A 24649-nucleotide genomic window follows, 5' to 3' on the forward strand; every position below is an offset into this window, starting at 1 on the left:
TTATAATAATTTAAATTTATTTGTGGAATCAAAAGGTAGAAAAAATTGTCATTGAGATGAATTTTCAAGCTGATATGTCAGTTCAGATCAATATACACAACTGTTAAGGGTACAGAGAAACAATTTAATTTCCCCCTGGAATGGATTGTGTTCTATATTGTTCTGATGGGACAGCTTGGAATGATGTCACAGCACAGCTAACCAAATGCATGGGTGCAATTGCAGTATTTCAAATTCAGCAACCCAATCCCTTACTGGAATTCAGTCAAAACAAATTCAAACTTCTGTTTGCCATTGCTGATTTGAGCAACAAATTCAGATATTAATCCACAAATTCCAAGCATGGAACTAATTCTACATTCAGGATTAGTTCTGGAAATTTGAGTATGGTCTGAATGCCAGACCTCCCTGACCACATCCTTTAGTCCCTGACCAGACACATGGACCAATCCCTCTTCCACCTTGGTAAGATGCTCTTTCCCAATTCTTTGTTAATTTCAAACTCCCGATGGTCAGCCTTTGGGTTTCCATTTTCCACAACACTCATGCATTTGTTAGTCAGCTCACTCACCCATCATTTTAATCTATTAAAAACCATTACACTCCCAATCCTGACAGTTCATCCTAGTGAAACTACTTTATTTCCTCAGATCTAGACGGTTGCTGATGTTAGGGTATCTGACACAGACTGGCAGATCTGTTGGACCAACTCAGTGCTTTCATGTGTCACTTTCTTCTACCAAAAGTCATCCAGAAGAGCCAAGAGATCTCCTACTGTTTTCTTCATTCTCTCTTATCGCTTTCAGCATTCAGGGCCAAAACTGTTGGCCATGCTTTCATTTGTCCAGGCTCTGGATCTCTCTCCCCAAGGCTGTCCTTTCTTTCTGAATTGGTCTCTGAGTTACCTTGTGATTTTTTTTAAAACCAGGATTAATATAAATCCTAGCTGGACCTGAGAATTTTACATTGAAATTGAAAATTCGGGCAAAATAATAGATTCAACAATGCATACGCAATCCCATAATTGTTTAAAAATTAGCACCAATTTAAGAATACAGAAATTACAAAAGGTCAGTCATGCTGGCATTTTTCATTCTAACCTGAAGCTCTCTTTGACCAATGGGATATCAATGCTGCACTTTTTGGGGGAGTTTGCAAAGATTGGTGAAGCATCAAGGTTAAGAAGTAATAATGAATTTATACAGAGGACTGATCTATCACACTATCTATAATTCTGGTTATTATACAATGCTGGATTTATCTTGGTGAAGATATTAGCACGTACAAAGGAATTTAGCAGTGGAATAGCCTGTGTTGGCCAGCTGGCCACACATGTGTAGGCCAGCTGATAAATTTGAAGGATCCTTAAAAACAGGCATTGGCCCACTAAAAACATTGATAATGCTATACTTAATGCTTTTGGAGAATTCCTTTCCAAACTTATAATCCAGGAAATGATCTATGCTCAGAAGTCTAGTGATCATGTAATGGTTATAAATAAAAAATAACTTCTTTATGGAGCTACAGCAGAGGAGTTACCTTCTCCACCCCCTTTCCCCTTGCTTGAGTGAAGCCTGATTGTCTTATCTAATATGCTTTCCAAAACCTATTCAAACCTATCCAAAACCTATGTAAATTAAAACTGGGGTGATAAGCAAACAACTCCAGTAACTCACCCTGAAGAAATATGAGGCCTCAAATCCAACTTCAGGCCTTCTTTGAGCCTTTCCATAAGGATGATCAAGGCTCAACTAACAGCACCCCTTGACTTGCCTTAGTAAAAACTACAGCTACAGTGACTTGGAAAACTCAAATCCTTAGCTGGAAAAGGAAGAAGAGATCTTGCTAAGCTGTTCAAGGGCAATGTAATAATGAATGGAAGATTTCCTCTGTGCCTTACGTGTAAAATTAAACATTGAAGGTTTACAAAGAATGTAGGCCGCAGCTTGTAATGCTCTGAGGAAATCTTCATTAAACATGTTTTACGTACTCACAGACTCTACAAATAGTGCAGATTCAAGGTGAACATCAAATGCTCTTAAGACAGAGAGAGACCATTGGGCCCATTGTGCCAGTGCTGAATCTTTGGCAGTTACCAATTAATCTTACTCCCTTGCTTTTTCCACATTACCCTACCAACATTTCTTTTGACTGGTTGTCCAGTTCCCTTCAAAAACTTACTGAATTTTGCTTCCACTACTTTTTCAGACAGTGAATTCCAGATCAAAATCTACTGGTTGAAAAAATGCTTTCCTCAAGATACCTATGGTTCTTTAGCCAAACAGCTCAAATCTATATAAGCAATAGAGTCCAATCCTCCTACTTCTGTGAAAATGAATGAAATCTGAGTGTAAAGATGAATTATTTCACACCAAGAGTGAAGAATATATATACAGTAAGTTGCTGGGGAGCCAGGATAATGGCAGATTTGGGAAGGTTATCTGGCAAGGCAAGCCTGAACAAAATTTTCTGAATTCAACTTGCTTGAATGACTGTAAAACGTCTTCCAGGTTCTGTATAATTCTTTTTTTGTTCAGCAGCTAACTGGATTCTAAGCTGGGGAACTCCTTCCCTAAACTTTTCCATCTATCCTTTCTATAGGACGTTTCTTAAAGCCTTCTTCTTTAATCAAGTTTTGGTCACCTGCCCTAATAACTCCTTAAATCTGCATCATTTTTAGTTTGATTGTGCTTTTGCAACTCTTTGAACATCTTACAGTGATAAAGGTGCTTGATAAATGCAAGTTGTTGTTGTTAACTGTGACCCTGATCTCTTAAGAAGTGTGTATACGAGTTGAAGTAATTGTTTTACAGGTAGAATAATGAGAAGCTCTCCCACTACAAGGTTAAGACTGTTACCAAAGGAGAATAATTTTTCAAGTTCTTGAGTGTTGTATAAGGTGCCATTTTATGATGTAGAGACAATAGTGAACTAACCATTTTATCTAAACATATTAATGCACTCCCATAGCTGCCACTTCAAACACATGAAACTCAATCTATAAAATAAATCCAGACCTGAATTTTGACTTCAATGGACTTGTTTTCCACTCATGGCAAGCACACAAAAGCCAATTCTTTGGGCTAATGCCCCACATTTCAACCAATGCCTGAAATACATCCAATACAGTATGCCAGCTAATTTTTCAGATATCCCTGGAGTCTGCCTAAGGACAGACTTGGGCCCTTTACATATTTTCTATGTGAGCTAACACCTACTTAAAGAACCTTTGCCAAAACTGGAATGCCCCAAACAACACCAATGACTGGTTTACACCAGGTGTACATTGTCAGACCAGCGGTCCTCACAAGCAAACTGTTAAAGGCCGTCAACAAAAAGATAATTTTCTTTATCAACTTATGTTTCTAACTACTCTGAAATCGCAAGGGCCACACAGGTACCTTCCAAAGGCTGGGCTGACGGCTGTTGCTGTTGATGCAATGGACTGAAGTTTATAGCTGCACACCAGGATGCCTGGGGATAGTGTAGCAGGCGTCTGCAGATTATGCAGTTTCACTTAAATAAGGCTCCAACATGACCTGCTTTCTCTGATGCAGGATTTGTTCACTGTAACGCATAAACTATCATCACTACACCACTTACATTCCCACCTCAGAAGCAGAGATAGCATTGTAAAAGAAAAAAACATAATAGCTGTTAAAATATTATAATTTTGCAAGTTCCTGAAAATGGATCCTGAGCATTAATAAAGAGATGCAAATTTTCTTGAGTATTTTAACTCTGTTGGGCACATATCTTTGCAAGCTTAAAAGGAAATATGCATATAACAGTTGACTAAATATATGTATACACGTCTCTACCCTATAAGTTTCATCCTCTTATTTGTTCATTCACAGGATGCAGATATCATTGGCAGTGCTGGAATTTATAACTGCCCCTAAAATTAGGAGGTAGGTAAGAGGCATGCACATTGGTGGGTCTGGAGTCACCTATTGTTGATACCAGGTAAGGACAGCAGATTTCCTTCCATGATGGGGACTGGATGTGTTTTCAATGAAAGAACAGTAATTTCATGGTTACCATTACTGAGAACAGATTTTTTTTTATATAAATTCAGATTTATTTAAATTCCTTAAGCTGCCATAGTGGGATTTGAACTCATGGCTCTGGATCAATGATCCTTATTTCTGGCTATTAATCCAGTGATTTAGCCGCCATGCTACTGTTATCCTTCATCACTTCTCGTGATGGTGCAGCAGTAATACTGTCTCATGGCTCCAAGGACTTTGGTTCAAACTTGACCTTGTATTCTGTCTGATTAGAGAATGCACATTCCTTCCATGACCACATGGTTTCCTCTGGGTGCTCCAGGTTCCTTCCACATTCCCAAAGACAAGCTGGTAGGTTAGTTGACTACTGCAAATTGTAGGTAAGTGGCAAAAGGGGAGTTGATGGACATCTGAGAGAGAATTAGTTGCAGGGATACAGGGAAATGAAGGGGGGAAGTGGGGCAAATGTGATTTCTTCCCTGGGAGCCAGCAAGCATCCAGTGGGCCGAATAGCCTGTGGCAGCATGACATTTTGACATTGACCTTTTTATGAAAGTGCAGGCATGTATAAGGTTTAAAATAATAAAATATATGTGTAAAATATATACAATAAGTTTGCATAATGTATTACGGTTCTAAATGATTATTATGGACACTAGTTCCACAGCTATTACAAACCCAAAGAACTGGTTTACAATGTTAACATACTTGGGATCATCCTGCTATTTCCTTGCCATGTCTATACAATGGCAATGAATTCTCATGGTCCCAATCACCTACTTCAATGACTGTGACAAAGCTGTGTAACCACTGATAATTGCCTATAAATTAGTTTATGACAATATGAGTGCAACGTTATGTCCATGAGATGAAAAATGCTGCTATTTGTCTTTTTCCAATGTTATACTAATGCCTCCTTGGTATCTTATACTGCTGTTGCATTTCTTGTACAATTTAAATTTCTGTTCCATTTGTTGATCCAGTACTGAGCTATTAATAAACTGTCAATTAAAAAGGCAACAAATGAAAGTACCAATGCAACGCAATTCTTGCAACATCTCGTAGAAGGAACTGAATAATTTTTGGAATGGTAGAAAAAGTAGTACTGATTATACCAATTTACCTTAAATCTTAAGGTGTCTGAGTATTTCATACATTACTTTCTTGAGTGCAGCAAATATAAGTATATGAGTATGAAAAAACATAAGGCAAATGAATATAACACCAGTGCAAAATAAGCTTTAAAAATAATCAATCACCCAAGGTATGGTTACGCGCAAATTTCGATTAGCAGTTTTTCAATAACGTTTATATTTTCCATCAAAACAAATATCTTTATAATCACTTTGAACTGAAATAATGCAAATATCATATTAAATAGTTAATAGATGATTTGTAATACTTCATGGTAGAGGCAATCAAAAATAAAATTTGGTATAGTAATACTAAAAAGGTTCATTGATTTTTAACACAGAAGGTACTGACATAGTCTTAAATTGCTAATTTTCATCAATGTTCCTTATATTTTACTTTTCATTCTGAACTAAAATATTTTATATTAATATTATTTGCATTTATTACATTTTGAATTAAAAATGTATAAGTTAGTCAACAGTACTGAAGATATTCAGTGTAATGTGCAATACTGTAGATGTCTAGTGCTATTGAATTGTTAATGAGCAGTACAGCAAATTCCCTGTACTGCCTGACTGTTAGTCTACAATACAGTAAATATCCGCTGCTGCCTGATTATTGATCCATAGTACTGCAAAATTCCCAGTTGAATCTGTTAATGTACCGTACTGTAGATTTCTAGTACTCCCCAATTATTAGTCCATTAGGTATCCAGTGCTTTAGGTATCCAGTGCTGCCTACACTGCACATTACTACAGTACTGCACATTCCCAATCCTGACTGATCATTAATCGACAGTACTGCAGATTCTCAGTACTGTTTGATTGAAGTCTTCTGGTTGATCAGCATAAACATAGTGCCCAGCACCTCGAATGGCCTATAAATTAAAAAAATAAGAAAGTACCAGTGTGTTATGTTGAACAAAGTATATAAAACAATTAATGAAAATCAAAAGAATTCAGATGCTGGAAATCCAAAATAAAAAAGAAATTGCTGGAAACACTCAGCACATCAGGCCACATTAATGGAAAGAGAAACAGGTTTAACATTTCAGGGCCGAGTCTTCAAAAGAAGGCGGGGCAGGGATAGGTAGAACAAAGGGATATCTCTAATAAGGTGAAACCAAATGAATTACTGTCACAGTCAGAATCATGTTATGCTTCTTTGTCAGTGTTATATTTTGTAGCCTTCTGAAGCAGAGGCTTGATCCCTTTCACTTTAATTCCCCACTCAGTTCCACTCTGACCCACCTCTCTGCAACCTCCTACAGTACTACAGATTAGACCAACACAAGCTTGAGTAACAACACCTCATCTTCCATTTGGGCACGTTGCAGCCTTCCGGACTGAATATTGAATTCTCCAACTTTAGGTAACTTGCTCTTTCTTTCTGTCTGCATCACAACGGGCATTTCTGTCTGTCATGCATCTGTTTCTCACTTTCAATTAGCATAGTCTGGCCTGCTGACATGTCCCATAGATCTGCTATTAGCAGCACATAACACTGACACAGAAGCATAATCTGATTCTAACTGCTACATTAACTCATTTGGTCTGTCCTATTAGAGATATTCCCTGTGTTCTATCCATCCCTCCCTAATCTTCCTTGTTTCTGAAAACTGACTTGCTTTCACTCTTTCCAAGTTTTAATGAAGGGTCTCAGTCCTGAAATGTTAAATCTGTTTCTCTTTCCACCAATGTTGCCTGATCTGCTGAGTGTTTCCAAAATTATCATTTTTGATGTAGAACAATTTATGATTTTAATATAATTTTACATTAGAAAAAAATTATAAAGCATTCTTGCTTTAGATTATTTGGTGTTTATATCTTAGATCATTCATGGGTGAATCTCAAGGTTTCAAAACTTTGAAAATGTCTATTTTTTCATTTTAACAGATTGGGATATTGATAATATTATGCATCAGTCAATACAGATAAAGCATCCAAAAGGCCTCATTTAAGATGTTAAAATACAAAGCAAAATAATTATATTTTTATTGTAGAATATCTTTCCTGTAATTCCATGAGTAAATAAAATTATAGGTCCTAGCTCCAACAGCCTAACTACAGAAAAAGCTCAGTTATCCAGCAAGTGTGGGACTTAGCAGGTGCCAGTTAATAAAATATGCTAGTTACTAGTTAGCCTCAGGTGCTCCCTCTGAATTGCTAGTCATAACATGTGCCAGGATGTACATTGCTGGATAACAAACCTTCTACTGTAGTTAGCTTTTAAATTTACTTCATGGACATGATGGGTTTAGTGGTTTCCTTCTGTCCCATATATTTCCTAGCTTCAAATATTCCTCTCGTCTTTCAGGAAAAGAATCTGCCTATCCCAACGTTTTCAAACAGTTTTATGACTGCCTTGAGATTTTTAAACAGTCTTCGCATTGCGTTTTCCACTAGAACTCTAAGAATTTTGCCAGATGTCCTGAAGTGTTTTACAATCACTCAAGTACTTTATGAAGTATAGTCATTGTCATAACCTAGGGAAATGGCAAGTGAGAGGAATGACCTGATAATCTGTTTTAGTGATGTTAATTGAGGGATAAATATTGGCCAGGACTTCAGGGAGTACTCCCCTTCTATTCTTCAAAAAGAATAGAATCTCTCCATGTGATACTTTATGATAATTTGAGAAGATAGATGGGACTTTGACTAACTGTCTTATCCCCAAGACTCCGGTATAGTACCGAGGGAGCACTGCGCTGTTGGAATGCTGGAGTGTATGCCACAATATTTTACGCATATCTGTAGTGTTGGATGACTTTAAAATGACTTGAAGTGTATTTAAGTCTTTAAAATGATTTAAGTTTAGTTCTGGGAGTTGCAATCTTTATCATTTTATCTACTTCAGAAGTCAGTTAGAAGTTACTCTAAGTGTATAATGGGATTAAAAACTAGCATGTGGCCCAAACCAGTCCATCCATGTTCAAGCCTCATCCCATCTTTCCTAATCCAGAGCTATGAACATAACCCTCCATTCTCTTCTTCTTCATATGTTTGTCGAGCCCCTGCTTAAATATATCTATACTATTTGTTTCAATTACTTCCTTTGTAGCTGGTTTCACATTCCCACCAGTTGGATTTCTTTGTGACCATCTTACATTGATAAACTCGAAAAGTCCTTTTTCCCAACAAATAAAAATATTTTCTGTACATCTATTAAAGGCCTCCATAATTTTAAACACTGGTTTTGTATTATAACTCTAAAACAAGGTCTGATGTGATGCTTGGTCACTTTTACAATCAGATCTATTAGGGACAAAGGACCAGAAGCTGTCAAAGATATGCCAATTTGGGAAACCCAGTAGTAGTCTGAAATGCAAAAGCTGAAATGAACTACAATAAGAAAGGATCAAACATATAACAATACCTCAAATGCAGACACTAGCTTAGATACTGATTTTCTCAGTATATTGATAATATATCAGTTATTAATCATGCATTAATAGCATACTGAGGATATTGATAGTTTATTTTATTAATTATCTATTCAGCTATCGGTAATGTATCTTGGTGATTTGTCCTTGAAAATAATGTATTTAGTTACACTTTGGGAAAACCCAAAGAGTTAAAGCAAGATTACTGAGAAGTTCTGACAAAAGTCTTTGAACAAAGTACTTTAGAATTGGCATATGATTCTAATAGCTGAACTAAAATGTTCAGATAACCAAGGTCACTTCCCTAGACAGCTAGGCTTGCTGAAGCAATAACCTAACCATGAGAATATTCCCAGGGAAGATTGCATGTAACTAAAACTATCATCCATGGTGATAAGACTGTAATGAGCTGCTCTTTTTCTAATAACTTTAAAGACAGAAACAGGAAGCATGAGACAATTAACTGGACTCTGAGGGCTAATTTAACCTTTCCAACTTGTGCCTGCCCAAATGAATGACACTTAAAATATGAAACACCAGGACAAATCAATCACCTTGGAAGAATGATCACCCAATAAATAGATTGGACAAAGGACCTCATTAGATTGAATTAATTATATTTTAAACTCTTGGCTTCTTCACACTCACTAAGAATAGATGGTGCAGAGACTGATAGAAAGAGATGAAGACAAGTCACAAAAGATCATGAGAAATATGGTAAATTGCACATCAGCTAAAGGAGTAGGCCATCAAGGTGAGAAACTGTCAAGAGTGAGACTTGAATAAGCTTTAACAGCTCAGTCAAATATTTACTGCTTGTATGCAAGAATGAATGAGCAGAGAAACTGAAGTAAGTGAATACAGTTTAAAGGTGGGATAAGGTGACCAGCTCTATCTCTGCACTAAAGCAGCAAGTTATGTACAAGATTGTTTCTTCATGATAATTTTACAAGACTTTTTCCTGGTAGAGTACCAAACAACACAAGTTTCCACAGGAAAAAAAGAAAATGGGACAGAGATGACCTAAAGAATCTTAACTTGACATGAGTTCCCACTTATTGTCCAATTTCTGGAAGCCTTAATATCAAGAACCTGATTAAGAACAGATGGTCTCATTTACTTACTACTACATTGACTGAGGATTTTGGTCTTAGTGCCTTTATCTGTTTCCTGGAGATGCCATCTATGCACGAACGTGCTCCATAAATCACTGTGATGGAGATGTCCTCTTGAATTTGATTAATCCTCAAAAGCATTGGCTGTTTAGCCCAACCAAAAGGAATGGTCATATTCTTGAAAGCAGTTTCACCACTAAAAATACAGGGGAGGGAAAGCTTTTAGGATATTCCAACAATTTTCTTTCCATTCCCTCTTTTTTAACACTATTCAGCTGAAGGCGGCTGCAAAGTCAACAACACCTTATTGTTGACAGCAAAAAGAAATTAGAACACAGAACATAGAACAGTACAGCACATGAACAGGCCCTTTAGCCCACAATGTTGTGCCAAACCAATTACATTAGTAATAAAATGCCCAACGAAACTAATCCCTTCTGCCTACACTATGTCCATATCCTACCATTTCCCTCATATTCATGTGCCTATCTAAGAGCTTCTTGAACGCCCCTATCGTATTTGCCTCCACTACCATCCCAGACAGCGCATTCCAGGCACCCACCACTCTGTGTAAACCACTTGCCCTGCACATCTCCTTTGAACTTACCCCCTATCACCTTAAATGCATGCCCTCTGGTATTAAACATTTCAACTCTGGGGAACAGATACTGGCTGTCTATCTATGCCTCTCATAATCTTATAAACCTCTATCAGATTTCCCCTCAGCCTCCGCTGCTCCAGAGAGAACAACCCAAGTTTGTCCAACTATCCTCATAGCACATGCCCTCTAATCCAGGCAGGATCTCGGTAAGCCTCTTCTGCACCCTCTCCAAAGCCTCAACATCCTTCCTATAATGGGGCGACCAGAACTGAATGCAATACTCCAGATGCAGCCTGACTAAAGTTTTATAAAGCTGCAGCATAACTTCCTGACTCTTGAACTCAATGCCTCGACTAATGAAGGCAAGCCATATGTCTTTTTTACTGCTCTATCAACCTGTGTAGCCACTTTCAAGGAGCTACGAACTTGGACCCCAAGATCCCTCTGCTCATCAACACTGTTAAGGGTCTTGCCATAAACAATGTACTGTCTCTTTACATTTGATCTCCCAAGGTGCAACACTTTACATTTGGCCGGCTTGAACTCCATCTGCCATTTCTCCACCCATATCCGCAACTAATCTATATCCCGCTGTATCCTTTGCCAGTCTTCTACGCTATCCAGAACACCACCAGTCTTCGTATCATCTGCAAACTTACTAACCCATCCATGTACATTTTCATCTAGGTTGTATATACATCACAAACAATAGAGGTCCCAATAAGGATCCCTGAGGAACACCACAGTCACAGACCTCCAGCTAGAATAAGTCCCATCAACCACTACCCTCTGTCTTCTAAGGGCAAGCCAGATCTGAATCCAAACGGCCAATTCACCGTGGATCCCATGCATCTTAATCTTCTGGGTGAGCCTCCCATGAGGGACCTTGTCAAATGCCTTACTAAAATCCATGTAGACAATATCCATGGCTCTACCTTCATCAATCACCCTCGTCACCTTGTCAAAAAACTCAATCAAGTTAGCAAGGCACGATGTGCCCTACACAAAGCCATGTTGACTGTCCTTAATGAGGCTATGGTTTTCCAAATGCTCATAAATCCTATCCCTAAGAATCCTCTCCAGTAACTTCCCAATCACTGATGTGAGACTCACCGGTCTAAAGTTACCAGGATTATCCCTGTTTCCCTTCTTGAATAATGGAACAACATTTAGCTACTCGCCAGTCCTCCAGGACCTCGTCTGTGGCTAGAGAGGACATGAAGATATTGGTGAAGGCCCCAGCAATCTCATTGCCTCTCTCAATAACCTGGGGTATATCCCATCAGGCCCTGGGGACTTATCCACCTTAATGCTCTTTAAGAGACCCAACACTACCTCCTCCTTTATCTCAAAATGTCCTTGTATATTAGCATGTTCCACACTGATCTCCCTATCCTCCACTTCCTTCTCCTTGGTAAATACTGATGCAAAGTACTCATTAAGGGCCTCACCCACATCCTCCGCTTCCAAGCACATGTTCCCTCCTTTATCCTTGAGTGGTCCTACCCTCTCCCTAGTTATCCTCTTGTTCTTGATGTATGTATAGAATGCCTTGGGATTCTCTTTAATCCTACTTGCCAAGGATTTTTCATGGCCCCTCCTGGCTTTCCTAATTCCCTTATTGAGTTTCTTTCTAGCTTCCTTATAATCCTCAAGTGCTCTATTTGATCCTAGCTTCCTAAGCTTTACATACTTTTCCTTTTTCTACTTGACAAAATTCACCACCTCTCTCGATATCCAAGGTTCTCTTACCTTGCCATCCTTGTCCTTCCTTCTTACTGGAACATACCTGTCCTATACTCTGTGCAGTTGGTCTTTAAACACCCTCCACATGTCAGTTGTGGACTTGCCCAAAAACAACTGTTCCCAATTAATTCTCCCTAGTTCCTGCCTAACGCTCTCATAATTTGCCCCACTCCAATTTAGCACTCTCCCGCAAGGTCCATACTTATCCTTATCTATAGCTATCTTAAAACTTAAGGAGTTGTAGTCACTGTTCCCTAATTGTTCTCCCACTGAAAGGTCAGTCACCTGGCCAGGCTCGTTACCCAACGCCAGGTCCAGTACAGCCCCTCCTCGTGTTGGACTATCTACATATTGATATAAGAAACCCTCCTGGATGCACCTAACAAATTCTGCCTCATCTAAGCCTCTTACACTAAGGACGTCCCAGTTTATATTAGGGAAGTTGAAGTCCCCCACGACAACAACACTATTAGTTTGAGACCTTTCCTTAATCTGCCTGCTTATCTGTTCCTGCATATTTGAGTAGGATGTTAAACTGTACAAATTTACCCATCCTCTGAGATACAACAAATTAATACAGAGAGAGTTATAATATTTCAATCATCAAATGACTGAAGAAAGCAAATCAAAGTTAGTGAGCTTCTTGTCAGGAATGTAATGCACTGGAATTCAATTCCATAATTTTCTGCTTGAAGTCTTTTTATTTGAGATCCAAGTAAATAACTCCAGACAATTCAGCAGCAGTTAATCCAATTTGTGGATCAACCAGGACTTTGCCAGGACTAGAGGGCCTGAATTATAAGGAGAGGTTGGCCAGGCTAGGCCTTTATTCCTTGGAACATAGGAGAATGAGGGGCAACCTTACAGAAATGTTTATGAGAAGCATAGGTAAGGTGGATGGTAACAGTCCTTTCCCCATGGTAGAGGAGTCCAAAACTAAGGGGCATAGGTTTAGGGTGAGAGGGGAAAGATTTAAAAGGGACCTGAGGGATAACTTTTTCATGCAGAGGGTGGTGAGTATATGAAGTGAGCTGCCAGAAGAAGTGATTGAGGCAGGTATAATAGTATCATTTAAGAAGCACTTGGTTAGGTACATGGAGGGGTGAGGCTTAGAGGGATATGGGCTGAATGTAGGAAATTGGGACTAGCTGGGTGGGCACCATGGTCAACAAGGACTGGTTGGGCCAAAGGGTCTGTATCCGTGCTCTATGACTCTATAACTGTGCTGCCCAAAGCACCAACCCTGCCCCACCCCCATACACATCATCACCTCCAAACCCAATCACTCCAGCAGGATGCTGTACTGGCTGGTGCCCTGGAATGGGCTGCCCCCTATCCCCACTGGAGCCCGAGTTGGGTCACCACCTCCCAACTGGAGGCCTGGGAAGCCAGTCACATTCCTAGTTGGAGCTCTGGTCATTCTCCTGGCAGGAGCACAATTAATTACAGTACTTGCTCAGCTGCTGAACCACTCTCAGTTGAGAAACCTTGAGTCATATTGCAGAAACAATAAAATATCATGCAACTTCTTTAATGCTTTTTACTGTGTTTTGTATTGTCCTTTGCATTATCACTTTTTTTTTCACTATCCATAGAAATGCTCCCCTCCATTACTCTGTTCAACTAAGAATCAACTACAATTCCATTCAATTATAATGCCAATTATCTTAAGAGATTTTAAACTCATCTAAAAAGCAAGAGTGGAGCTTCACCAACAATAAGCCTATCTTTTGGTACTTGTTTAAGACATTATTGATGCAAATGTGCTTTCACAGCTGTTAATATTGGCTGCTACTTTTGTAACATAACAACAATCACTGCACTTCATAAAGTATCTCATTGACTATAAAGTGTTTGATACCTCCAGAAGTTGTTAAAAGCACCATACATGCACTAGCTTGTTTCTTGTTCTACATTTGATTGAGAAGAGAATGTATTAGTCAGTATAATTCCTCATAATGTGTAACTGCAGTGTAAAGAAAGTTGCTTTAATACATTACACATGATACCACTCAGTATTTTGAGTTCTGTGTTTTCCTTCTGAACATTAAATAAAGAAAAGCACAGCAAGCTAGTTACTGTGCCATACATAGAAACATTTATGGTTTGTAGCCTTATTTGAACATTTGTCATGGTCCAGCGAAGCTTTCCTAACACAATTATACTTTTGTTATTTGGAGGAAAACAAATATGTATTTCCCATTAATGTGAGAGTCTTAACTTGAATGAGTATAACAATGATCATATAAGCTGTAAACTCATTTCAAAATTTCTTGACCTTTTGGTTCACAGGGAAAAGTGGGAAGATAAATCAACCATTTTAAAACCAAATAATAACAGGATATTTTATATAAGTATAGAGAAGTTTAACACCCTTCGTTGTTTCAGGCTAAATATTTTATCAACTGATTGGCAAAAGTGCTTTGTTCTTACAGTGTCTAAACTCAAAATAATTCTCTCATTTGAAATTTTTAAACTGAGAGTTGTTCAGCTCAAATAAAATGCAGTTTTAGGTGCAGTTACCCAATACTGTTTACGTGGGTTGAAATCAGGAGTGATGTAATAAATATTGGTCAGTGTGGGTATTCTAATTCAAGCAATAGCAAATTTTGGAATAAATTGGCAAATGACAAGATCACTGAGGTAGATGACATTTTTAATTGCTGCTATCTCAGCCATAAGTAACTTTGGTTGCAGATGGAGAAGATAAAAAGAAAGCTACAGTTGATGGTGGTTTATTTAAAAGGATTGTTAATCCACATATTTTATGAATTCTCAGCAATATGATCTTCCTGGTCTTTATAAAAAAAAAAGTTGATAATTGAAATGTCTATTTAGTGTGAAAATAAGATAGGCAAGGGGAGGGACAACGATTAAAGCTACTTTCTTAACACTAAAGTATCCTCAGGCTGATGTAAGTATTTCTGGATTGCAAGTCAGAAATTCCTGACATTTTATCACTTTAGACACCAAGCTGGCAAGATCCAACACTAAATCGGTTATTTACTGAAGTGGCTAATCATCTTTTATCAGATGTGCAGCTGCTATCATTTACAGTTAAGTCTAATGCTTGATGTGAGCCACCTCCATCAAAGCAGAACACTAACAAAATACTCAGTTAAAAAGCACAACAGTTGATTTCAGTGCTTACCTAGGAGTCTGTGCATTGCAGTGATAAATGTACTCTATGACAGTATTTTCATCTTCACATACAGAAGAGAACTTCTGTTTGAAGTCAGGCCTTAATCGCTGAACTAGAAATGGACCTGTGATAAATGTAAAGAAATCTCATCACTGAAAAATGTTGCATTCCAACAATCAAGTTTCTATATTTTGCCAAATGAAATTTGGTGACTGTTAACATCTAATTTTGCATTCACTAACCAAAGGGGATTTTACGGTATCACGGGTAGTGTACATTTGTATAGCACTTTTCATGTCCCTTAGGATAGCTTGAGGTGCTTTATAGTTAATGGAATATTTTTTGAAGTAGGAAATGTGGCAACCAATTTGTGCTTAGCGACAGCAATTAAATAGATGACTGCATCTACTGCTTTTTAATGATTATGGTTCAAATGATTATGGTAGGTACAATAGTATCATTTAAGAAGCACTTGGATAGGTACACAAAGGGGAGGGGCTTGGAGGGATATGAGCCGAATGCAGGAAATTGGGACTATCTAGGTGGACAACGTAGTCAGCATGGACCCATTGGGTCAAAGGGCCTGTATCCGTGCTGTATTGCTCTATGACTCTAAGTATATATAATGGCCAAGAAATTATGTACAAATATAGCAGATTCTATTATAATAACCAAAAAAAGTTAGATGCATGTCAGCTATGCATTATCTGTGGAGAATAACTTGCACTAATATCTTGATTTGCAGCCTTTTTATCTTCACTGTCTTGTATAATTTATGTTCTGTGTGTTGTCTGCATCTATGTGCCTGTAATGTTGCTACAAGAAAGTTTTTCATTGTACCTGTACCTCATCGTACTTGTGCATATAGCAAATAAACTCGACTTGTCTTGACAGAATGAAGTTAAAGTATATTTAATTGTACCAAAATTACATGTTGTTGAAACACAAACCAATAGTATTGTATCGACCGATAGTGGATTCGTTGTTGTACTATACTTTTGATTGAACAGCAAGTCTTCCTTACCCAAGGGCCCAGCCAATCTAAGACCCGCCAATGGGTTGAAAGGACTCAGAATTGCACCCAGGGCTTTTATCCACATTGGCATTGGTCGCTCCTGCTCACTGTGGTTAAGTCGCTCTGGAAATCCCCATGGCTCAACGAGAATGAGGTGCTTCACCCTGAAAGCAGCACATAAATTAAATGCATAAACTGTTATGTATCACCACTGCTTTACCTTACATGTTGATTTCACTGAAGGTAATTGGGTTAAAAAAAACTTGCAAGGGTCAGTGAGAAAGGAAGTCAAATGATGGAAACTGCTGAAGCAATCTTTTTCCTGTTTATTCAGTTTTATCTCTTAGGCAGTTCCTTGGGGTTAAGAATGGTCTACTTCCCCTCCAATTTTTGGGTTCTGAGATAGCTGATGAAGCTTATGTGGGGTGTACAGGATCCGTCACTGTTAAGATACGTTATGCTTGATAGCTTGGGATGAAGTTGATGCCCCCTTCCACTGTTTTCACTGGGATTTTCCATGCTCCTGCCAAAAGGATTCAAGGTACTCTCTGCCTTTCCTTTTCCATTTTGGTTTCTCCAGGGCTAGTGATTCCCTTAAGGTCTGTGAGGATATCACATTATTTCAAGGAGAACATCATTGAATTATTTCCTCTACCTAGGTGGCATTCAGGGTAGAATGTTTGTTTTGGAGGTCTGGTGCCAGGCATGCAAAGAATATAACCCACCCATCAGAGCTGGGGGTCAGGGGTTGGGGGGGGGGGGGGGGGGTGGCTGCTGAGTAAAATTAGGGCCTCGATACTGGATATGTTGGCTTGGGAAAGGACGCTAATAATGGTTTGTTATTCCCACTGGTGGATGTGAAGGTTTCTGCAGAGACAGCATAAGTGGTACCTCTCCAGTGCTTTGGGTAGGAAGTCCACCTCCAAAATGTACTGGAAGGCAGTGATCACTACCTCTCAGTAGGCCACAAGTTTAGTGACTTTTTTGAGATCTTGGTCTTTGAAAATGCTTTTCTTCAGATGGCCAAAGACAGTGCTAGAGCACTTGAGGCAGTGGTGAATTTCACAGTTGGCTTGGCTGAGAAGTGGCTCTCAAGGTATGAAAAGTGATCCACATTTTTTAGGTCTTATTCTTAACCTTATCATCAGGGGCAGTGATGTGAGGGTTAGTATGGGTCCTTTATTTTGCAAATGTTTAGTGTAAAGCCCATTCTCTCTTGCGTTTCAGTGAACGAGTCAGCTAGTTGCATAAACACAAGCGTCATCTGTGCACATAGCTTGATGTATCAGTTGCAGAGGTACTATTGCTGTTCACTCTTTAGTACTTATTTTACAACTGCCTGCAGCATAACCAAGATAGAACTCAGCAACTTTTAGATATTACCAATTTGTTGCAATGAAAATAGGGTTTTTTCAGGGCAGTGCTTTGTTTGGTTCTAGCAACTGCAACCTTTTAGGATAAAGGTTCCAAACTTCTACCACCTTTTGTATGGAAAATGTGTTTCCTGATTGTGCCCCTGAATGGCTTTGCCCTAATGGATAACAATTTGGGATTGAAAGCTTGATTCAGGGGTGAAGATAATGGAGACAAAGATAAGGGGAGCAGAGTTAATGATAGGGACCAAAGATGACAACCCTTTTCTTCCCAATATTCAGCTGCAGGCTGGTTACTCATCCAAACTTGACAGCAAACAAATTATCTAACATCACTTAAGTAGTCAATGGGGTCAAGAGGCATGGAAGGAGAGGAGGAGCTGAACAATGCAATTGTGTGTGTGAGCTGGAATGCTGGTATTACTGTGGGACATCATTCCAATGAGTGGAGAAGGAAGCCCATGATAAAAATGTGAGGGTCCTAAGTGGTACAGCAAAGGAGAGAGAAAAGTAGCAATTATTGGAAGTGTACCAAATGCTTTTGATAGGCAGAAATAATATTTGTAACACTGTTCATCTTTTACATTACAAAACTTGAAGATGCAATTACTTTGTTTTACCCTCCCCAAACCTCTCGTTCTCAGTTATTTATAACTTTTTGTTCTACCTCCCAAGCCAAATTGCAAGATTTCATTAATGTGCCAGTAGATAATTCATCATTTGCCTTCTCCTTCTCCCACTTAATAGTTATTGATTATGATTATACAAGATATTTTTCTCCCCTACTTTCTCATGCTGTACCCAAAAACATGGCTGCCTAGACAATTTTTACAGGAAATAAACAGATATTTGAACATGCAAGCTGATCATTCAGTGTGCCCTGGTTTAACTAAATGACAGACTGCAACTCTAACATTGAGCACGAGCATTAAGTATTCCCATTAATTTATGTGATACAAACAAAAACCTTCATTCAAAATAGTTGTATTATCATTTAGGATTAAATTTTACCAAAAAAAAGGAAACCTAATAGTTTTTATTTTAAATGCATTTTTCTAACTCCTCAGGTCATGGATGTCTTTCTCAAGCAGAAATAGTTCGTCAGTGGGAGCTAGAACTTACACAGGGTCACAATATCACTACACAAAATGCATCATTCTTTAAATCAACTTGTGGGCATACATAGTAACAATATAATAAAACCACAGGCACTAAATTGATTTCTGGGAATAAGGGGATGGCTCCATGAGGACAGGTTGGGTAAAAATTACTTATATTCTCTACCATTCAGAAGAATGGATAGTGATTTCAGTAAGATGTACAAGATTTTGAAAGGTATTAGCAAATTAGATGCCAAGAAGCAATTTCCTCTAGCAAGAAAGTCTATAAGGGGCAGAGAACCAAGCAGTCAGACATTTAGAATTGAAAAGATACTTCTTCACAGAATTCACTTCTCCAGTGTCAGTCATAGAATATATTCAAGAATGAAATTGATACACTTTTGGACACAAAGAATCACAGGTGGACAGACAAGTAATTTTGAGGCACAGAATCAAGTATGATCACAGTTACTAGTGCAGCAGGCTTGAGGGGATATAAAGGCTACTCCCGCTTCCACTTCTGTTATTAACCACATAAGGTGATATTGGAAAATGACCAAAAGTTTTAAGAGATACCTTGGAGTTCAGAGAATTCTAGAGCTTAGGACATATTCAGCTAAAGATATGGTTGCCATTGTTGGAGCAATTAATATTGGGGATGTTGGAGAAGCCAGAACTGGAGGAGTACAGAACTCAGGAGGGTATAGCACTGGAGAAGATTACAGATATCGAGGCTGTGAAGGGAATTGTAAGCAAAATTCTGAATTTAAAAATCACAGAGCTATCCCCAGCACTTAATGCTCAGATGACAATTCTGAACCAACTCCCAGGACAATGCAGTCTAAACATCTGACAGGCATTTTAGAAAGGAAGATTTAGTAATAATTTTCTGAATTGTGTAATTCACCATAGAATAGAAAAACTGCCATCAGAATAGCAAATGAAAGCTTACTGTGGTCAACACTGACCAAGACTGTGCAGAAACCTGCAGTCCTCTCACTGCGAATGTAGATAACGTGTAGCCATTAGCTGAAAATGAAAGGAAATCCGAGGCCCATTGATTGGGAAAGGAGGGAGACCTCTACCCATTCTCTGGGACCAAGGCCTGTAGCCCAGTGACTGGAAATGAAGAGAGGCCAGTGGCCTAGTAACTGGGAATGAGGAGAGGCCAGTGTGCAGTGACTGAGAATGAAGGGAGACCAGCAACTCACTGACCTGGAATGAGGAGAGGCCAGTGGCCCAGTGACTGGGAATGAGGAGTGGCCATTGGCGCAATGACTGAAAATGAAAGGAGACCAGCAGCCCAATGACCAGGAATGAGGAAGAGGCTGTAGCCACTAACTGAGAATAAAGTTGAACCTGAAGTCACATTTATGGAAGGAGTGTCCTGTCAGCTGATTATTGCAATCATTAGCAGAACATATAAATCAATAAAAAATTGTTACTTCAACTTTTGAACTGATGGTGATGACAACTGGCTCATTGCTTATACAAATTATTTGCTGAATCCTTCAATTTTGACTCTTTCTATGAATGCTACCAAGCTGTCATTTATCCAAAATGTCTGCTACCTACCTTTGCGGGTATTTGATTGTGTACGCTGCAGCCAAATATCCTCCAAAGTTGTGTCCCAATAAAATCATTTTCTCCATTCCCACCTTTGCCCTCCATTCCTCTATAGACTCCACAAATTGATTTTCTGCCAGCTCAGAGTCACTGCTGAAATGTGGCCTACTACTTTGACCAAATCCCACAAGGTCAAAAGCATATACAGTGCGTTGTAGGCTGAGGGCATCAAAGTTTAAAGTCCACAGTCCAACACCCCCTCCAAATCCATGAATCAGAACAAGTGGAGTTTTGTTACGAATATCCTGACTGAAAATTAATGTCCATATCTTGTTGCCACTTGGTATCAAAACATACTCTTTTGTAAAGTTACTTCTGACACCTGCAAAATATAAAGTAATTAAAATCAACCTGATTTGCTTATCTCAACACTTTATGAATTTAACACATTTGCCATGCAACATGCTGATAAGTCAGCAATCCAACCTGGATTCAGACATTCAACTTGATCTAATTTAGTCCATTAAAAACCCATTAGGCCCAAAGTCCTTTTGGATGCTAAACTGAATTAGTAGCAATGGATAAGTTTTACTCAGTGCAACCAATATGTGGTCATCTTGTTTTAGTTCCCTGGAAGTATAGTTCCTTAGTCCTGTGTCTAATGCTTCGGATCTTAATTTGTGTGGGAGATATTGAATTCCTTAATGTACAGAGAATTTCCTCCATATGCCTTTGGGACATATAAAAGGAACCTACAACTTCCTTGATGCTTCTGAAACTCTCAAAGCTAATTTAAAAGACAAACTAAACAAGTTACTGGAGGAAAATTGTGGAAGTTCTTGAGTTCACTAATTCAAAACATCCATTATGTGCTAAACACCACATAGCCTGAACCTGGGGTACAATGGCAATGTTTTGTTTTAAACTGGTTGAAAGTTTGTCTTTGTCCTGGTCCATCCCCCTCCTTCACCCTCTTCTTTCTAAGTAAAAGGCCCTCAGTGTTATCAGTGTAGGGAGTTTAGATGGCATGCAAGAGACACTGTAGGAGATCAGTTTGAAATGTGATTTTTGAATGGATTACTTTTTCAAACAATACAATGTCTTCCTGCTCTTACAATAAACAAAATTAAGCAAATCCCAAGGTAACCATCCATTTCTATACCTCCACCATCCATCCAACAAAAATGAATTCAATAATTTAAAAGCAAAAAATCTGCAGATGCTGGAAATCTTAAATACAAAGTGCTGGAAAAACCCACCAGGTTAGGCAGAATCTGTGGAGAGAGAAACAGAGTCAACATCTCAACCTAGAAATCAAATGTGCCTTAAGTGGCAACATAGCGGGATGGATGAATTTAACAATGAGAATGTGACAGGGGATGGAAACCGAGAGAGAATTGGGTTGTGCAGACCAGATTCCAAGCCACAATTCCTAGGCGCTTGCCAATCAGTTGCAGTGACAGATGTTGAGAAGGTTAAGGTCTTTTATTTTACATCTGTAAATATTTGATTAATTCTCCTGATTTCTCCACCTCTCCCACTTCTCTGCAACTTAAAGCATGTTGGTTTCTAAGTTTTTTTTAGTTCTGAAAGTCATCAACTTGAAATGCTGACTCCATTTCTCTCTCCACAGTAATCCAAATGTGGTCTAACTAGCAGACCATATAAATGCAGTAGCACTTATTACTTTTATGTTCTTAATCTTTTATGCAACTAGTGCAGGACTGAGTAAAAAATGAAGAATATCAACTAGACAGGGATGTTAAACAATTGCTCCTTACCCTGTAACATCTTATTCTCTGCATCCTTGAGAAGGGATAAAGATGTGGGACACCAAGTTGGCAGCCAACTAAGAAGCCATCCTAACCTAACAAAAAAAAGACTTAATCATTAAGAGATATAAATATATCAAGCATTCGACAACAATTGAGCACTTCAACTGTTATGTCTTTACTATGCCTCAGTTGAGTGGAATATAGTATGTTATTGGTCAGTACTGAGAATCAGGTCTTCCAGTGTTGCAGCAAATCAAGAAACCCAGACAGCTGAATTTCCATCTTCCACCAGAGAGCCACAAGAAATATTTGCAGCTGCAAACACAAAGCCTTGGGCTTCTTGATTTCTTTCACTGCAGTTGAATAGCCAACTCCAAGGAACTGTGGCCTGGAGCCTAGTCTGCATCAGCCTACTCATTCCCATTCATAGCAATTTATCAGATCCACACTCAAAGGTAGTCAGGAGTCCACAAATGTTTCAAATACAGAATAGATGACACGTGTCACAAGAAAAACCTTCAGAACTTGTTTGTACTGCGTTGTCAGTGGATAAGCGAGGAACTCAGAAATGTATTCATAATGGCCATGAGAAAAGAATCATAGGCAGGACAACCTCTGTCCCTTGACCAAATAATCTCTTCCAATAAACAAATAGGTCGATTCAAACTCTTTCAATGTGGAAGAAATTGCTGTTTCCAAATGAAACACTTCTTCCAGGATAATGGCACTACTCCATGAACTCCTACTGGTGTTGGTATACTAACTGTACCCCCACTTCCAAATACATCACCATGTTTCTGTTCCTTACAAGCTGTTTGCTCTCAGACAGATAAACAGCTCAGAAACCATGAATGAGGTTTCCAGCTAAGCCAGTCAGATATAGAAACAGATTAGTCCCAAGAGGCGGGAAGGTCCGCTGAAGATTACTAATTAAAACTGGCTGAATACTGGTTACTTTGGTCAACAGTTTAGCTTCAGTGAGGGTGCAATCTCAATCCTGTGCCTGCTGTACAAATTGAATATTAACAGCCATCCATCTCTGTACTCCACTACCAAAAAAAACAGAAATGTTCCACTCATCCTTACTGAACATGTCTGGGATATAGAATACTGACTCTTCCAACATCACAAAAAGTGTCAAATAGCCTTTAACTTCCTCCCATTGACCTACACTCTGCAGCCTGACCCCAAAAGAGAGGTTCATGCAATGAAAGAAGAAGAAACTGCTTAACAACAGCCACTTAATTCTGTAAAACCTTGAATATCAATCTAATCTAAGTTTATAAATTAATGAAAGGATTTGGGTTCCAGTTGTTACAGTCAATTAAATTGAAGTTTATATTCAGGGACTCAGTCTGACTCCATGTATTACTGTACATTATATACAGTAAGTCAACAGTCCCATTCTCTATATATGTACATATAGAGTGCAGAAGTTCAGTCCCATTCGCTATATATTACAGTACCTCATATACAGGGTGGAGGCTCAGTACCTCTCCTTCGGTATTAGTGTACATTTTACAAGAATGCAATCAATCCCAACATCTGGATCTAACTGTGCATATTAAACCGGAATAATTTGGGGTCCTATTCTCTGGGTATTACTGTGAATTATATACAAGTAGTATGCTCAGACCCACAGTCTGTGTATTATGCACAGGAAATACATTCAGTCCAACTCACTAGGTACCACAGTATCTTATATACAGGACATTCTCTTAGTTCCACTCTCTGTCTATTACTTTATACAGGGTGTATGCTCAGTCACACTTTCTGGGGCTTTCCTGTACATCATTATCATAAGGTGCACACTCAGTCCCACTCACTGGGTATTACTGTAAATTATACAAAGGGAAACAAATTGTTCCCACTCCCTCGACAACACTCTACATCATATAAAAGGTGTATATTCCCACTCTGTGGGTAAAATACTGTATATATTACAAGGGATTTATGCTCAGCCCCACACTGTGGGTATTATTCTATATTATATCAGGAACGCAGGCTCACTCTCACTCTGTAGGTATTACTGTATATTATATAGAGGCCATACACTCTGAGTAGTACTGTATATATTTATAAAAGTTTATTCTTGTCACCCTATGTGGATATTTCTGTGTGGGAATACATTTCTTGTGTATAATACGCAGAGTGTGGGTATTAGGTAAAGAGCATATGCTCAGAACCATTGCCTGGGGTACTAGTGTATATTATATAAATAGCATACGCTCAGTCCCACTCTGTAGTCAGCTCTGCAATACCATACCAAGGTTGTTTGCACAGTACAGCTGCATATGATGTAAACAGCCCAACTCTGTGTGTTACAGGTGTTATATATGCCAGTCTCACTATATCACTATACACGGCATAAAGGGCGTAGGCTCAGCCCGTGCCTGCCGATCGCCGGTAGTTGCTGCCCGCCCCTTTGACCGCAGCCCCGCCCGCGGGGGTATTGCTATCCATTCCACCCCGGAATCAGAGCCCCCGGGAGCCCGCCGCCGCACGGGGTCCGCTTGTTTACTCACAACCCCGCTCCCGACGACTCGGCCGCCATGATCTCCGGTGTCTGTCGTCACCGCCCCTCCCAGTGACGTCACCGCCTGTCCCAGAACAAGGAGGTGGCGGGTGGCAAGAGGGGTATCTGCAGGCGTGTCATGTTAGTGTGGGAGGGTCGGCGGACTGTAGGACAG

The 24649-nt window shown here is 39.1% G+C and overlaps 1 protein-coding gene across 2 annotated transcripts; it reads right to left on the minus strand.

Annotated features, from left to right (window-relative positions):
• On the minus strand, nt 1-24649 carry abhd5a (abhydrolase domain containing 5a). 2 transcript variants are annotated; one of them, XM_052023344.1, is made up of 7 exons: nt 24485-24649; nt 21966-22051; nt 20194-20566; nt 16155-16309; nt 15140-15254; nt 9651-9837; nt 1-6021 (listed from the first exon to the last, which is right to left on the minus strand). In XM_052023344.1, the coding sequence occupies exons 1-7, from the start codon at nt 24511-24513 to the stop codon at nt 5932-5934; spliced, it is 1035 nt and encodes a 344-aa protein (XP_051879304.1). In that variant the 5' UTR covers nt 24514-24649; the 3' UTR covers nt 1-5931. The 2 variants fall into 2 exon arrangements, with proteins under 2 accessions (XP_051879304.1, XP_051879305.1); XM_052023345.1 differs by having other exon boundaries at nt 21966-22046; nt 24485-24521.

Source organism: Pristis pectinata, chromosome 9, assembly GCF_009764475.1.
Source record: "Pristis pectinata isolate sPriPec2 chromosome 9, sPriPec2.1.pri, whole genome shotgun sequence".
NCBI classification, from domain to species: Eukaryota; Metazoa; Chordata; class Chondrichthyes; order Rhinopristiformes; family Pristidae; genus Pristis; species Pristis pectinata.

Coding starts and splice junctions, on each gene's coding strand:
- abhd5a (XM_052023344.1), bottom strand. CDS start 24,513: ATGGCGGCCGAGTCGTCGGGAGCGGGGTT. Junction 22,052..24,484: donor GAGTCGTCGGGAGCGGGGTT/GTGAGTAAACAA, acceptor TTTTTTTGTTAG/GTTAGGATGGCTTCTTAGTT. Junction 16,310..20,193: donor ACAATCAAATACCCGCAAAG/GTAGGTAGCAGA, acceptor TGCTGCTTTCAG/GGTGAAGCACCTCATTCTCG.